This window comes from Salmo salar, chromosome 19, assembly GCF_965601325.2.
Source record: "Salmo salar chromosome 19, fSalSal1, whole genome shotgun sequence".
NCBI lineage: Eukaryota > Metazoa > Chordata > Actinopteri > Salmoniformes > Salmonidae > Salmo > Salmo salar.
Window position 1 is genome coordinate 50,408,118 of NC_138309.1, and position 16,447 is coordinate 50,424,564.

General features: G+C 45.4%; 1 protein-coding gene and 1 non-coding gene across 2 annotated transcripts; both read right to left on the reverse strand.

Moving 5' to 3' along the window:
* Positions 1-201: 201 nt before the first annotated feature.
* LOC106578917 (uncharacterized) lies at positions 202-10,220 on the reverse strand. Its single transcript, XM_014158175.3, has 6 exons — positions 10,158-10,220; positions 8,550-8,612; positions 7,408-8,075; positions 5,917-6,097; positions 5,673-5,802; positions 202-5,475 (listed from the first exon to the last, which is right to left on the reverse strand). Exons 1-6 carry the CDS (start codon positions 10,168-10,170, stop codon positions 4,806-4,808), a joined length of 1,725 nt encoding a protein of 574 aa, XP_014013650.1. The 5' UTR covers positions 10,171-10,220; the 3' UTR covers positions 202-4,805.
* A 1,034-nt stretch (positions 10,221-11,254) lies between these two features.
* On the reverse strand, positions 11,255-15,211 carry LOC106578918 (uncharacterized). Its single transcript, XR_006767646.2, has 5 exons — positions 15,058-15,211; positions 13,351-13,881; positions 12,641-12,841; positions 12,430-12,559; positions 11,255-12,351 (listed from the first exon to the last, which is right to left on the reverse strand). It is a non-coding gene; the product is annotated as an uncharacterized LOC106578918 (transcript).
* Positions 15,212-16,447: the final 1,236 nt, after the last annotated feature.

Here is a 16,447-nt window from a genome sequence, read left to right on the forward strand (position 1 = left end):
CTGCTTTTAAGGAGCGGGACACTTATAAGAAATCCCGCTATGCCGTCAGACAAACTATTAAAAACAGGCAAAGCGTCAATACAGGACTAAGAATGAATCCTACTACACCGGCTCTGACGCTCGCCGGGTGTAGCAGGGCTTGCAAACTATTACGGACTACAAAAGGGAAACCCAGCCACAAACTGCCCAGTGACACGAGCCTACCAGACAAGCTAAATGCCTTTTATTTGGTATTTTGTATTTTATTAGGATCCCCATTAGCTGTTGCAAAAGCAGCAGCTACTCTTCCTGGGGTCCACACAAAACATAATACAGAATGGCATAATATAGAATATCAATAGAAAACAGCAGCTCAAGGACAGAACTACAGTGGGGGGGGGAAAGTATTTGATCCCCTGCTGATTTTGTATGTTTGCCCACTTACAAAGAAATGATCAGTCTATAATTTTAATGGTAGGTTTATTTGAACAGTGAGAGACAACACAAAAAATCCAGAAAAACACATGTCAAAAATGTTATAAAATTATTTGCATTTTAAAGAGGGAAATAAATATTTGACCACTCTGCAAAACATGACTTAGTACTTCGTGGAAAAACCCTTGTTGGCAATCACAGAGGTCAGACGTTTCTTGTAGTTGGCCACCAGGTTTGCACACATCTCAGGAGGGATTTTGTCCCACTCCTCTTTGCAGATCTTCTCCAAGTCATTAAGGTTTCGAGGCTGACGTTTGGCAACTCGAACCTTCAGCTCCCTCCACAGATTTTCTATGGGATTAAGGTCTGGAGACGGGCTAGGCCACTCCAGGACCTTAATGTGCTTCTTCTTGAGCCACTCCTTTGTTGCCTTGGCTGTGTGTTTTGGGTCATTGTCATGCTGGAAAACCCATCCACGACCCATTTTCAATGCCCTGCTGAGGGAAGGATGTTCTCACCCAAGATTTGATGGTACATGGGCCCCATCCATCATCCCTTTGATGCGGTGAAGTTGTCCTGTCCACTTAGCAGAAAAACACCCCCAAAGCATAATGTTTCCACCTCCATGTTTGACACTGGAGATGGTGTTCTTGGGGTCATAGGCAGCATTCCTCCTCCTCCAAACACGGCGAGTTGAGTTGATGCCAAAGAGCTCCATTTTGGTCTCATCTGACCCCAACACTTTCACCAGTTGTCCTCTGAATCATTCAGATGTTCATTGGCAAACTTCAGACGGGCATGTATATGTATTCTTGAGCAGGGGGACCTTGCGGGCGCTGCAGGATTTCAGTCCTTCACGGCATAGTGTGTTACCAATTGTTTTCTTGGTGACTATGGTCCCAGCTGCCTTGAGATCACTGACAAGATCCTCCCGTGTAGTTCTGGGCTGATTCCTCACCGTTCTCATGATCATTGCAACCCCACGAGGTGAGATCTTGTATGGAGCCCCAGGCCGAGGGATATTGACAGTTCTTTTGTGTTTCTTCCATTTGCGAATAATCGCACCAAATGTTGTCACCTTCTCACCAAGCTGCTTGGCGATGGTCTTGTAGCCCATTACAGGCTTGTGTAAGTCTACAATCTTGTCCCTGACATCCTTGGAGAGCTCTTTAGTCTTGGCCATGGTGGAGAGTTTGGAATCTGATTGATTGATTGCTTCTGTGGACAGGTGTCTTTTTTACAGGTAACAAGCTGCGGTTAGGAGCACTCCCTTTAAGAGTGTGCTCCTAATCTCAGCTCGTTACCTGTATAAAAGACACCTGGGAGCCAGAAATCTTTCTGATTGAGAGGGGGTCAAATACTTATTTCCCTCATTAAAATGTAAATCAATTTATAACATTTTTTATATGCGTTTTTCTGGATATTTTTGTTGTTATTCTGTCTCTCACTGTTCAAATAAACCTACCATTAAAATTATAGACTGATCCTTTATCAGTGTGCAAACGTACAAAATCAGCAGGGGATCATATACTTTTTTCCCCCACTGTACATACATTTTTTGAAAGTCACACGTAGCCTACATATCAATGCATACACACAAACTATCTAGGTCAAATAGGGGCGAGGCGTTGTTCCACAAGGTGTTGCTTTATCTGTTTTTTGAAACCAGATTTGCTGTTTATTTGAGCAATATAAGAAGGAAGGAAGTTCCATGCAACAAGGGCTCTATATAATATCGGATGTTTTCTTGAATTTGTTCTGGATTTGGGGACTGTAAAAAGACCTCTGGTTGAATGTCTGGTGGGACAAGTGTGTGTGTCAGAGCTGTGTGTAAGTTGACTATGGAACAATTTGGGATTTCAACACATTAATGTTTCTTATAAAAATAAGAAGTGATGCAGTCAGTCTCTCCTCAACTCTTAACCAAGAGAGACTGGCATGCATAGTATTTATATCAGCCCTCTGAATACAATTAAGAGCAAAACGTGCCGCTCTGTTCTGGGCCAGCTGCAGCTTAACTAGGTCTGTCCTTGCAGCACTGGACCACACGACTGGACAATAATCGAGATTAGACAAAACTAGAGCCTGCAGAACTTGCTTTTTGAAGTGTGGTGTCAAAAAAGCAGAGCATCTTTATTATGGCTAGACCTCTCCCCATCTTTACAACCATTGTATCTATATGTTTTGACCATGACAGTTTACAATCTAAGGTAATGGCAAGTAATTTAGTCTCCTAAACTGGTTCAACAGTCACACCATTCATTACCAGATTCAGCTGAGGTCTAGCACTTAAGGAATTATTTGTACCAAATACAATGCTTTTAGTTTTAGAGATGTTCAGGACCAGTTTATTACTGGCCACCTATTCCAAAACATACTGCAACTCTTTAAGGGTTTCAGTGACTTCATTAGCTGTGGTTGCTGATGCGCATACAGTTGAATCATCAGCATACATGGACACACATGCTTTGTTTAATGCCAGTGGCAGGTCATTGGTAAAAATAGAAAAGAGTAGAGGGCCTAGAGAGCTGCCCTGCGGTACACCACATGCTCGCTTTGAGGCAAGCAACACTGAAGCGTGCATGAGAGCACCAGCTGTTCCAGACGACTGTGTGATCACACTCTCCGTAGCCAATGTGAGCAAGATCTTTAAGACAGGACAACATTCACAGATTACCAGGATGTGTACTCAGAGCATGCGCGGACCAACTGGCAAGTGTTTTCACTGACATTTTCAACCTCTACCTGACCAAGTCTGTAATACCTGCATGTTTCAAGCAGACCAGCATAGTCCCTGTGTCCAAGAAAGCGAAGGTAACCTTCCTAAATGACTACTGCCCTGTAGCACTCACGTCAGTAGCCATGAAATGCTTGGAAAGTCTTGTCATGGCTCACATCAACACCATCATCCTGGAAACCCTAGATCCACTCCAATTCGCATACCACCCCAACAGATCCACAGATGACGCAATCTCAATCGCACTCCACACTGCCCTTTCCCACCTGAACAAAAGGAACACCTATGTGAGAATGCTGTTCATTGACTACAGCTCAGCGTTCAACACCATAGTGCCCACAAAGCTCATCACTAAGCTGAGGACCCTGGGACTAAACACCTCCCTCTGCAACTGGATCCTGGACTTCCCGACGGGCCACCCCCAGGTGGTAAGGGTAGGCAACAACACATCTACCACGCTGATCCTCAACACGGGGTGCGTGCTTAGTCCCTCCTGTACTCCCTGTTCACCCACGACGACTGCGTGACCAAGCACGACTGCAACACTATCATTAAGTTTGTTGACGACACAACAGTGGTCGGCCTGATCACCGACAACGATGAGACAGCCTATAGGGAGATCAGAGACCTGGCAGTGTGGTGCCAGGATAACAACCTCTACTTCAACGTGATCATGACAAAAGGAGCTGATCGTGGACTACAGGAAAAGAATGGCCGAACACACCCCCATTCACATCGACAGGGCCGTAGTGGAGCGGGTCGAGAGTTTGAAGTCCCTTGGTGTCTACATCACCGGCAAAATATCATGGCCCAACCACACCAAGACAGTCGTGAAGAGGGCACGACAACACCTTTTTCCCCTCAGGAGAGTGAAAATATTTGGCATGGGTCCCATTATCCTCAAAAAGTCCTAGAGCTGCACCATTGAGAGCATCCTGACCGGTTGCATCACCGCCTGGCATGGTAACTGCTCGGCATCCAACCGTAAGGCGCAACAGAGGGTAGTACGTACGGCCCACTACATCACTGGGGCCAAGCTTCCTGCCATCCAGGACCTAAATACTACGCGGTGTCAGAGGAAGGCCCAAAACATTGTCAAAGACTCTAGTCTCCCAAGTCATAGACTGTTCTCTCTGCTACCACACGGCAAGCAGTACCGGAGCGCCAAGTCTAGGTCCAAAAGGCTCCTTAACAGCTTCTACCCCAAGCCATAAGACTGCTGAACAATTAACCAAATGGCCAACAAGACTATTTACATTGACCCCCCCTCGACTAACCTGTACCCCCGCACATTGACCAAGTGCTGGTACCCCCTGTACATAGCATTGTTATTTTATTGTGTTACATTTAATTTTTTTGTTTATTTTGTAAATATTTTCTTAACTCTTTCTTGAACTGCATTGTTGGTTAAGGGCCTGTAAGTAAGCATTTCAAGGTAAGGTCTACACCTGTTGTATTCGGCGCATGTGACAAATAAAATTTGATTTGCTATACCTATCCAATTGCTTTCACCTATCCAATCCCCTCATATCTAGGCCTACACAAGTGTAGGAGCCAGAAATTGTTTCTCGAACGAGGCTGTGTTTCTGTTGGCGCAACTGTTTGGGTTTCCTTTCTGCTGGAGTTTGCAGCTGCACATTCTCTAACTTTTCAATTAGTTTGTGAACATCCAGCTGCAGTTTCCTTCTGTGTTGACAGGAGTTCTCTCTTTGGTCGTCTTTGCATTCCCCTCTTCCTCGGTATCCATGGCAACGTGTGGGGAGGGGTTTAGCTTAACCTTCTTACCCCTCCCCTTCTCCTGAGCCGCTTCCTGTTTCCTGTCTGAGGCCCCTGAAGCGGCTCTCTTCCTGTAAGATCCCCTGGGGCCAAGCTGGACGCCTCGACCCTTCTGCTGTTTCAGTGGTTTCTTAGGGAGCTGGGTGTCTGTCTGGGTCCCGTTCTGGGTCTCTTGGCAGCACAGCAGGGGCTGGGTTTGAGTCCCGTTGTTGTGTGGCTGGGCTATCACATAGAGCCGTTTCAAGGGGGGTAAGGAGGCGAATGGGCCCACGGGCGTCGGAATGGTGATAACAGGGGGTTTGACGAGGGATACGGAAGTCTGAAGGGCCGGGGAAGGCCTAGTTTTGACAGCCGTCCTAGTGGGAGTTTGGTGTGAAGGCATGGTGTTTACTAGACAGGCGATTAGCTGCACCTGGTAGTCAATGAGGGTAGAGATGATGTCGAAGGCGGCGTCCATCACGCCCGTGCTCATACCGTGGGTCACATTGTCCATCAGACGACTGTTAGCTGGGTCCCTGAAACACAGTCTCATCTCCTCTAGCTGGGCTCTGAGAGGGGTGGGGGAGGAGTGAGAGGACTAATTAACAAACTGACAAATAGGAAAAGATTAAAACGATGACGGATACATCATTCTATCTATGGGACATATTCAGAAGTTAAGATGCTTTGAAATACCAGTAGTAACTGGTATTGATGAATGGATGACCTTGGATCCAACAGACAGTATACATCTATTAGAGCTTACTTGATATCGATGATCTTGGACCAGTGCTGCACAGGGTTGGTCTCTTCTATGAGCTGCTCGGCCATGTTGGTGAAGTTGAGGTGTTTGATAGCTAGGGACTTCATGTCACTACACAGCATTGTGGTGTCGCCTGAAGGAACACACACACGTTACAGAAGTTGAGGTAATCATTTTAGGTAGCTAGGGACATGCCACTACCCAGCGTTCTTGTGTCACCTGGAGAAAATCTCTCTCTCCCTCTTACCCTCGGTGAGCCTGGTGAAGGCACTGGTGATATAGGCAGGGGTCTCGACAGGGGAGATTCCAGCCTTAATCAGGTTTTTCACCAATCTGTTCTTGCTGTCTAGGTCTGCCGAGTTCTTCCCAGTGTACATCAGCAATGTCCTCACTGACATCTTCTCTGGCGCATCCATCCTCCTCAGCACCTATCAATCAATGGGTAAATATCAATAATTTAAATGACCATTGAACAGTCTCAGTTCCCAAAGTGTACCTTTAAATTAAAACAATATATACACTGAACAAAAATATAAAACGCAACATGTAAAGTGTTGGTCCCATGTTTCATGAGCTGAAATAAAAGATCCCAGAAATGTTCCATACGCACAAAAAGCTAATTTCTCTCAAATGTTGTGCACAAATGTCTCCTTTGCCAAGATAATCCATCCACCTGACAGGTGTGGCATATCAAGAAGCTGATTAAACAGCATGATCGTTACACAGGTGCGCCTTGTGCTGGGGACAATAAAAGGCCACTCTAAAATCTGCCGTTTTGTCGCACAATACCACAGATATCTCAAGTTGAGGGAGCGTGCAATTGGCATGCTGACTACAGAAATGTCCACCAGAGCTGTTGCATTAAGAATTTAATGTTAATTTCTCTACCATACGCCGCCTCCAATACCATTACAGAGAATTTGGCAGTACATCCAACTGGCCTCACAACCGCAGTCCACATGTAACCACGCCAGCCCAGGACCTCCACATCCGGCTTCTTCACCTGCAGGATCGTCTGAGACCAGCCACCAGGACAGCTGATGAAACTGAGGAGTATTTCTGTATGTAATAAAGCCCTTTTGTATGGAAAATCATATTCTGATTGGCTGGGCCTAGCTCCCCAGTGGGTGGGCCTCTGCCCTCCCAGGCCCATCCATGGCTGAGCCCCTGCCCAGTCATGTGAAATCGATAGATTAGGTCCTAATCAATTTATTTCAATTGACTGATTTCCTTACATGAACTATAACTTTATTTTATAAAATCTTTTTTAGCCCTTTTTCTCCCCAATTTCCTAATATCCAATTCGTAGTTGCAATCTTGTCCCATCGCTGCAACTCCCGTATGGACTCGGAAGAGGCGAAGGTCCAGTCATGAGTCCTCTGAAACACGACCCTGCCAAGCCGCACTGCTTCTTGACACAATACTCACTTAACCTGGAAGCCAGGAAACACCGTACAACTGGCGACCGTGTCAGCATGCATGCGCCTGGACCGCCACAGGAGCGCTAGAGCGCCGGCCAAACCCTCCCCTAACCCGGACAACGCTGGGCCAATTGTGCGCCAACTTATGGGTCCCCCGGTGGCGGCCGGCTGCAACACAGCCCGGGATCGAACCCGGTCTGTAGTGACGCCTCAAGCACGGCGATGCAGTGCCTTAGACCACTGCGCCACTTGGGAGGCTTAAATAGTTGAAATTGTTGCGTTTATATTTTTGTTCAATATATGATATTTACTATTACCTCTTCTTTGTGGACCAGGTATGGCTGCGGTGCAGGTCTCACATCTCCGTGTTGCAGCATAGAGACCACCTCTGCCACGACGGTAGGGGTCTGAGTCTGGGCATCAGTCTTGGTTGGGGCTGCACCCCTGGCTGTCGGAGGCTGGTATTGGAAGTGAACCATCTTCCTAGTCTGCCTTGGAGCATTAGGAGGGTCTGTTCTCCCTACTGGAGGCTGGGTTTGGGCTTTGACACTGGCTACAATCTGGGATTTAACTGTGACCCCAGTTGGAGTCTTGATCTGGGACTGTCCTGGCACTTTAAGTGGGTCTATTTTCCCAGCTGTAGTTTGGGGTTGAGTCGTGATCCTGGCTGTAGTTTGGGGTTGGGTCCTGACCCCAGCAGCATTCTGGGGCTGAGCTACTACGTAGATGTGTTTCCTAGTGCCTGGTACCTGGGTTTGCGTCGAGCCCCGAGCGGAGAAAGGTTGGGATACAATAAAGATGTGTTTTGTGGATGGGACTGGAGTCAGGGTTTGGGTTGCATCTGCAGCGGGAGTCTGAATCTGGATTTGTGGCTCTTTAGGAGCCCGCCGGGGCATGGGTACTACGTAGATGCGCTTCTTGGGGACACCGACTGATGTTTGAGAGTGGGTCACGACCACAACTGGAGTCGGGACCTGGGAAGGCCCTGGCAGTTTGGAGGGAAGTAAAAGCATTTAAATCCACAGTAACTGTGTTGTTTTCTGACAACATGTACTTTGCAATTTGTTGCAAATTGCAGTATTCATTCGTTTATTAAAGTGGATTCAGCCAGCACCTCCAAGTTCATGCTAAATGCTCTGCCTTTTCTCTCGTCACAAAAATACAAGCGGAGAGAACCATATACCTACCGGCTCTCTAAAAAGTCGGGTTAACAACTATTCCCTGTGGACATTTGTATCAAATTTTGAGGGGTTGAAGGACTAACTGCTCAGACAACTGGTAGAGTAAGTTCAAATGTCATTTTAGTCAACATTTTGGCTTCTAAGGAAAACTTTGACAATTTTGCAGGGATAAGTTTCAGACTTTACATCAAGCATTGAAATGTGTATTCAAAAGTCTGATTAATAAGGCAACCTTAAATTCATGCTTCAGACAATGTATAGGTTAGCCATCTACATACCTGCATATTTCTCTGCATCCTTGGTCAGATGGATTATATCCTTCCCCTCAGGCGTTCTGTTCCCTGCAATTAAATTAGAGAAGTCCTTAGTCACCAGCAAAGCAGGGATTCTTATCAATCCTGGTCTTGGAGATGTGTACACATTTCATTATTGTCCAGTACTAACACATTAAATCAGCCAATCAAGGACTGGATAATTAGCTGATACTAGTTTGTCAGGTCAGGTGTGTTATTGGCAGTGCACAGCTAAAATGTAAAAGGGAAGCGTTGCAAGTCAATGCATACACCTAATCACCACCTTCCCTCCCACACACTCCCCTGCCGCGTTCAAAACAACTGGGAACTCTGGGGGGGGGGGGGGGAGCTGACTGGTGAAATCGTTTTTGAACGGTCTCCCAAGTCAGAAACTCTGGCATCTTTCTAGAACTGACTTTCTGACCTGAAGATCACTGACGTCATGGTTTGACCTCATTTTTTCCAAGTTCACAAGTCGCGTTCTAAACAACTCCATGTCAAATCATGAAGTCTGTGATCTTCAGGTCAGAAAGTCTGCTCTCCAGAAAAAGGCCAGAGCTCCCGAGTTTGAATTCTGAGTAGGATGACCGTTCAAATCGATTTTTCCCAGTCAAAGCTTTTTTTTTCTTCTTTTGAAAGCACTGAAGTCTGAGATTTGCCAGTTCCCAGTTGTTTTGAACACGGCAACAGTTGTCTTGAAAGCGCCATCCTTTTCTCTCTCCTCCTGATCTGTCTGTGACAGTCCAGACATATAAAAGATTTTTATTACTAACCCAAGATAGACCACAACCTGTCGTTTCCAATGAGAGCAAATGAATCATAGTAGGTAGAACAAGCAAGGGGGTGGGCAGACCCAAGCACAAGCCAGTGAGATCTTATGGGCGCATTCTAGAATTATTTGCATATTTCCGTTATGGAACCCTGTGAAGTGCGTAATAACTCAATTCGTCCTTGCAATCCTAAACAACACTTTTTTAGAAACTTCGGTAAAGTCTACAAAACTTTGTCAACTCTGTTCATAACAGATTTTAGTTTTGGGAACAGAAAACTGTAATGATATCTAATGTTTAATTGATGAGAAAATTATCTGAATGTCAGCCAAAATCCATCTCACTCCATCTCCTCCCACTGCCGGCCACTGGGCTTCCTTTCATCAGCATGTGGAAACGCCAACCGGATGCTTAAGATTTTTACATCCGGTGAATCTGGATCATTGTTCAAGCTGTGATGTCATCATCATACCCAACAAGCTAGCTAATTAGCGACAACATCATGCTAATAGGCAATAACTAGCATACAGCTAACACATAAATACATGCATTTGAAATGCAAACAGTCACAAACTCGTTCATTTTCTGACTGGCTAGCAAAGCGAAGCAAATCAAAGCAAGCATCACAAACTAGCTATCGCTTGTTAGCTAGCTTGTTAGCTACTTTGCTAGTACTACAGTTAACTAGCAAACACAGATTGTAACGTTAGCTAACAAACACTTTGTGAAATGTAAATAGTTACGTTAATATTTAGTAAATAATATCCATGCACTCCCAATCGCTAGTAAGTCTATGCGAGGGTGAAATAATTTAGCAAGCTACCTGAGGGCTCCATGTTGATGATGCGCTATAAAATAACGTTGATGTGCGGCCAAAAATATCTGCTGTCTGATTGGTTTGACGCTGAAAATAATAGTGCACAGTGATTGGCTTGAATCTACAACGACCCAATCATATATCTTCAAAGTGAATATAAATGTCCCGTTCACATCAACTTCCAACTCCGGAACTCGGAAATCTCTGACTTGGATAAAACTTCGTAAATGTACATATTACCTCGACTAACCGGTGCCCCCGCACATTGACTCTGTACCGGTACCCCCTGTATATAGCCTCGCTGTAGTTATTTTACCGTTGCTCAGGCATGTGACAAATAACGTGATAATTGGGCATCTTGGTGCTTTCAAGACAAAAGGTCAGAAAGATGCCCGAGTACCCAGTTGTTTTAAACGCTCCTTCTTAAAAATAAAAAAAATGGATTTCCCCTTTATTTAACTAGGCAAGTCAGTTAAGAACAAATTCTTATTTTCGATGACAGCCTAGAAACAGTGGGTTAACTGCCTTGTTCAGTGGCAGAACGACAGATTTGTACCTTGTCAGTTCGGGGATTTGAACTTGCAACCTTTCAGTTCTAGTCCAACACTCTTACCACTAGGTTACACTGCCACCCCACTGAGGTTAAGGTTAGGAAAAGGGTTAGGTAAAATGCTACAGTTGTTAATAACGGTTATCCCAGACAACTAGATGGAGCAGTACTGGTAGCCACAACCGTACAAACCACCAGTATCATAAAACCGGCTTGCCCGTATGTCAAGCACGTGGAGTTATGACTTAAGATTCCAAGGTTTCACATGAAAAACATTTTTGCTGTCGTGATAAAAACACATGATGTACTTTATCTGCCTCCTCAATGAAAATTACTTTGAAAAGATGCACCATGTTTCTGAATGCTGCTGCCCTGTTGACAATATGACCGGGCGGCACAGATTACTATTCAATTTGAGATGGGCGCTCCTTCCTTATCGCTTTTTCCCAGTCACGTCACAGGCCACCCCGGTTCAGCTTAGTCAAACTCCCTCAGTGAAATAGATCAGAAACTATGCCATTGATTCTGTCAGAAATAAAGAAATTCATGCTGGTTAATAAAATGAAAGCTTTAATACAAGTATTTCAGCAATCCAGGTTTCAATATAAACATACAATCATTGACAAAGTACTGGCATGATGTGTTCCCCATGTTAGAATCATGGAGATTGAGAGAGGGCTATAACTAGTCCAGTCATGATAGAAATAAACAGGGCTATCAAATACCAGATGAGTAGGTGGAATGAAGGGATTGCCTTAACCAAAGACCAGAATTAAGACTAATTTCTACATTGTAGGTTTTTCAATATAATCACTTATCTTTGGATTGACTTGAATTCCACTTCAACAAAGCTGCGTTCATCACCTCTGTGCTAACTGACAAAAAAAACTACATTCAACTGATTGAATTATCAGTAGGCAAGAGCTGCAACACTCAAAAACAAAACTCTAAACTAGAATGCTGTGACATCACTGAATGCCTCCCTCTCAGTGTTTGGGGTTCTGTGGGCCAGAGCAGAGTTGCGTCTAAACATCACAACGTTCCACAATGTTCCACAACGTTACTAAGACAGTTCTGCTCCCAGCTTCCCCATGGGAAAATATTAAGCAAAGTCCGATTCTCGCGTTAAGCATTGTTTGTTCAACCGTTAAACATCTTTAGATCTGCCCTGTGGCATTGAGCCCACTGGAGATGGTCTCGTAACCAACAGAGACGAGTGTGAGAACACTGCTCTCCACATCCTCCGGCTGACAATGCTCTTGATCCTGCTGCTGGGTTGTATCCATGGCAACACCAACTGGAGCTCCAGACTCCTGCAGCCGCATCTTCTTCCTGCCTCTGCCCCTCCCTTTGCCCTTCCCTGACCCTTTGTCTTGACCTTTAACCCCACCCAACGACCGGTGCGGTTTGTCGTTGCCGGTGTCTCGGGGCTTGCGGTGGCGGCGGCGGATGCGTCTCATTGGAGGGCCGGTGTCGACGGGATCGGTTGCCGCAGCACCGGACAGGATGCGAATTTGTTTGTCAATCACCATGGTAATCATGTCGAGGGCGGCGTCGAGCATCCCGAGGCCCAAGCCATGAGTCACGTTGTCGAACGACGCACTGTTGACCGGGTCACGAAAACACTTTCTCATCGCCTCCAGGTGGCTCCTATCGCAGAACAAAGGTGTGTTAGGGTCTGTCTCACATAGTTAACTCGTGATTACACCGTGCTGTAACCACACTAACCTGGTTTCTATGACCTTGGACCAGTGTTGGACAGTGTTGGTCTCTGGAATAAGCTGCTTTGCCATGTTGCCAAAGTCTATGTAGTCATGGGCAAAGTCCTTCATGTCATTACACAGGGCTTTGGTGTCACCTGGAAAACACAACAATCTATAAAGCACGAGAGATGCTCACACACACACACACACACACGCACACGCACACAGACGCTTACCCTCTGTGAGCTTGGAAAAGGAAGAGGACACAGAAGTAGTAGTACCAGGAGTAAGGCCCAGTATATTTAGAGACTCCTGCAGGGTTTTCTTGCTGGCCGGGCCACGGCTGACCCTGGTGTAGGCTGCTAGGGAACGCAGAGACATCTTCTCTGGAGCCTCCAGACGACGCTTGATCTCGTCATAGGGTATCAGGTACTTACCTAGGACCAGAGGAACAACAGACACATTGTGTTGAGTTTTCTACTTATTCCATACTACAGCAGGTGAGGCTAACCTTCCACCTGGAGAGCTACTGGGTGTGCAGGGTTTTGCTCCAGCACTGCTCTAACAACTGATTCAGGTAATTATGGTCCTAAGAATCAGCTGATTAGTAGAACCAGGTGTGTTCGAGTAGTATTTTTTTTATTTTCAATTTAACCTTAATTTAACTAGGCAAGTCAGTTAAGAAAATATTCTTATTTACAATGACAGCCTACCCCGGACGATGCTGGGCCAATTGTGCACCCCCCTATGGGACTCCCCATCACAGCCAGATGTGATACAGCCTGGATTTGAACCAGGGACTGTAGTGACACCTCTTGCACTGAGATGCAGTGCCTTAGACCGCTGCGCCACTCGGGAGCCCAAGAACATCCTGCAGGAAGAGAGGTCTCCAGTAGGAGGGGCTACACCTGGCCTGATTCCCTCCGTCTCTGGCTGTGGTACTTACGGGCCTTGGAACTCTTCATGTTGGGGTCCAAGAGAGACGACACCTCTGCAAACGGAACATGGGGTACGTGGTTGTGGTTCGGAGCGGCAACCTGGGTCTGGGACATGTCCTCTGCCGGGATCTGAATCTGGGCTTGCATCTGGTTCACGTCCCCCATTCGCTGTTGGCCCTGACCCTGTCCATCCCCCAGCACCATGGAGGGGAGGTTGGATAACCCTTGTAACCCCGTCAGCCCCCCAACCATCATCTGCTGCGACCCTCCCTGTCCGACAGAGTTGGTCTGTTCTGAGGACACTTGGAAGATGCCCATGACAGGTTTAACCACTCTGAACACCATGTTGCCCTGGGAGTCCACCCCCGCCAGGCTGGGATTTGATTCCATCTGCTCTGATGTCACTTCCTCTTTAATTCCTGGGTGACTGTTTTGGAGTGTGGAAGAGTTTCTCCTGAACCTTTCTGTATTTGTCGCAGTGTCCGGGGTAGGATGAGAATGAGCTTACACACTGCTCTAAGATCAGTTATGGGTAAAGTCTATAGGACAGAAAAAAACAGACATCAAACTGTAGTCTACAGATTAATAGTCATCATTAATAAGCCATTACAATAATTAAAAAATAGATTCCCCAAGTACCTCACATCCAGAATAGGGTTGTTGTTTTTATGAATCTCTGTCTCATCGAGTCGCTATGCAGTCGATGCATCAAAAATGTGAATTCTTAAACCTTACGTTAGCTCGCCATTTTTTGTTTGCTGAAATCCATACCTTTTAAAACGTTAATAAAATACAACGACCGACTATTTCCTTGTTGATTTTCAATTGGCAAGTTGCCATCTTAGAGGAACAGCAATGAGAAAGCAGTCGGTGGTTGTTTTTGAATAACGGTTTATTAAAAAGTATGTATTTCAGCAAACAAAGGCACGCAGATGAGAAACATAGGTACATAATAAGAGTTTAAGAATTTTCACTTTCGAAGTATCGACTACACAGCGAGTCGGAGGTTCGTTTCAAGAACTCTAGTCTGTGCCCAACTCGTGAATCATCATGGAGTTGAGGTACTCAACTACCAATTAAATAAATCATTCCCACCAGTCGCAGATATTTATCCTCTTTCCCACCCTCTCCAATTCAGCAATGTATATTACTTATATTTAAGATTTTATTCTGGTAAATAATGAATGTCTATAACATTTGTATGACATACTGTGGGCTCGTAATAAGAACGATTTATCGTCATGCAAAAAACAACATTAGGAGTTTTGACGTCACATTCTAAATCGCCCTCTGTTGGTCACCCACGCGCACACCGGAGGCGCTCCGGCCGGACGTTGCCAGCAAGCTAGGTATCTTCTATTTGGCAAGGACACCTGCTTCCTATGTAAATCCGACACAGTGCATTCATTAAAAGCATGTAGCTAGCTATTCAGATGATAGATTGGGCCCAATAAAGTTTGTTATAACTCCACAGTAACTGCTACCGTTGCAAGTTACCCGAACCACAGTCGCAATTCTGTTTAGTGAAAAGTAAACCGTCAAAATTCGCTATTTTCGTCTAAACCTAAACATGGCTGGCTAGGCCTCAAAAGGGGAAGGTTGCGCCTTTGATAAGGCCCAATCGAAATTATAATATAACACATTCAGAACAGGTTGCGCAACATTTTCGCGCAAACCTTCACTGCAGTGCAACTAGTGAGGGTTTTCCGACTCACCACTTTACTGTTTGCGTTTTCCTAACGGCCAGCTGATCCTAGAACGGTGCGTGTGGAGACAGGAGACATTTTCCTTCTTCTCCAGACCTGCTTCGGCGGGTTGCAAATCAGCTCTAGATCTTATTCTTCTTCTTTGATGAGGTTTAACGGTGGTTGGCATCCAATAAAGGTTGCATTACCGCCACCTACTAGACTGGAGAATAACGCCCTTATACTTTGCTTGAAAAAATAAGTGAATATGCAAATACCCTACCATCTAACACAACACTCACAATATATATACATATATTCAGTACCAGTATAACGTTTGGACACACCTACTCATTCAAGGGATTTTCTTTATTTTTACTGTGTTCTACATTGTAGAATAATAGTGAAGACATCAAAACTATGAAATAACACATATGGAATCATATAGTAACCAAAAAATTGTTCAACAAATGAAAATATATTTTAGATTTGAGATTCTTCAAAGTAGCCACCCTTTGCCTGATGACAGCTTTGCACACTCTTGGCATTCTCTCAACCAGCTTCACCTGGAATGCTTTTCTAACAGTCTTGAAGGAGTTCCCACATATGCTGAGCACTTGTTGGCTGCTTTTCCTTCACTCTGCGGTCCAACTCATCCCAAACCATCTCATTTGGTTTGAGGTTGGGTGACTGTTGAGGCCAGGTCATCTGATGCAGCACTCCATCACTCTCATTATTGGTCAAATAGCCCTTACACAGTCCGGAGGTGTGTTGGTTCATTGTCCTGTTGAAAAACAAATGATAGTCCCACTAAGCGCAAACCAGATGGGATGGCGTATCGCTGCAGAATGCTGTGGTGGCCATGCTGGTTAAGTGTTCCTTGAATTCTAAATAAATCACCGACAGTGTCACCAGCAAAGCACCCCCACGCCGTCACACCTCCTCCTCAATGCTTCACGGTGGGAACCACACATGCAGAGATCACCCATTCACCTACTCTGTCTCACAAAGACACAGTGGTTGGAACCAAAAATCTCAAATTTGGACTCATCAGACCAAAGAACACCGGTCTAATGTCCATTGCTTGTGTTTCTTGGCCCAAGCAAGTCTCTTTTTCTTATCGGTGTCCTTTAGTAGTGGTTTCTTTGCAACAATTCGACCATGAAGGCCAGATTAACGCAGTCTCCCCCGAACAGTTGATGTTGAGATGTGTCTGTTACTTGAACTCTGTGAAGCATTTATTTGGGCTGCAATTTCTGAGGCTGGTAACTCTAATGAACTTATCCTCTGCAGTAGAGGTCATTTTGGGTCGTCCTTTCCTGTTGCGGTCCTCATGAGAGCCAGTTTCATCATAGCGCTTGATGGTTTTTGCGACTGCACTTGAAGAAACGTTCAAAATTCTAGAAATTGTCCGCATTGA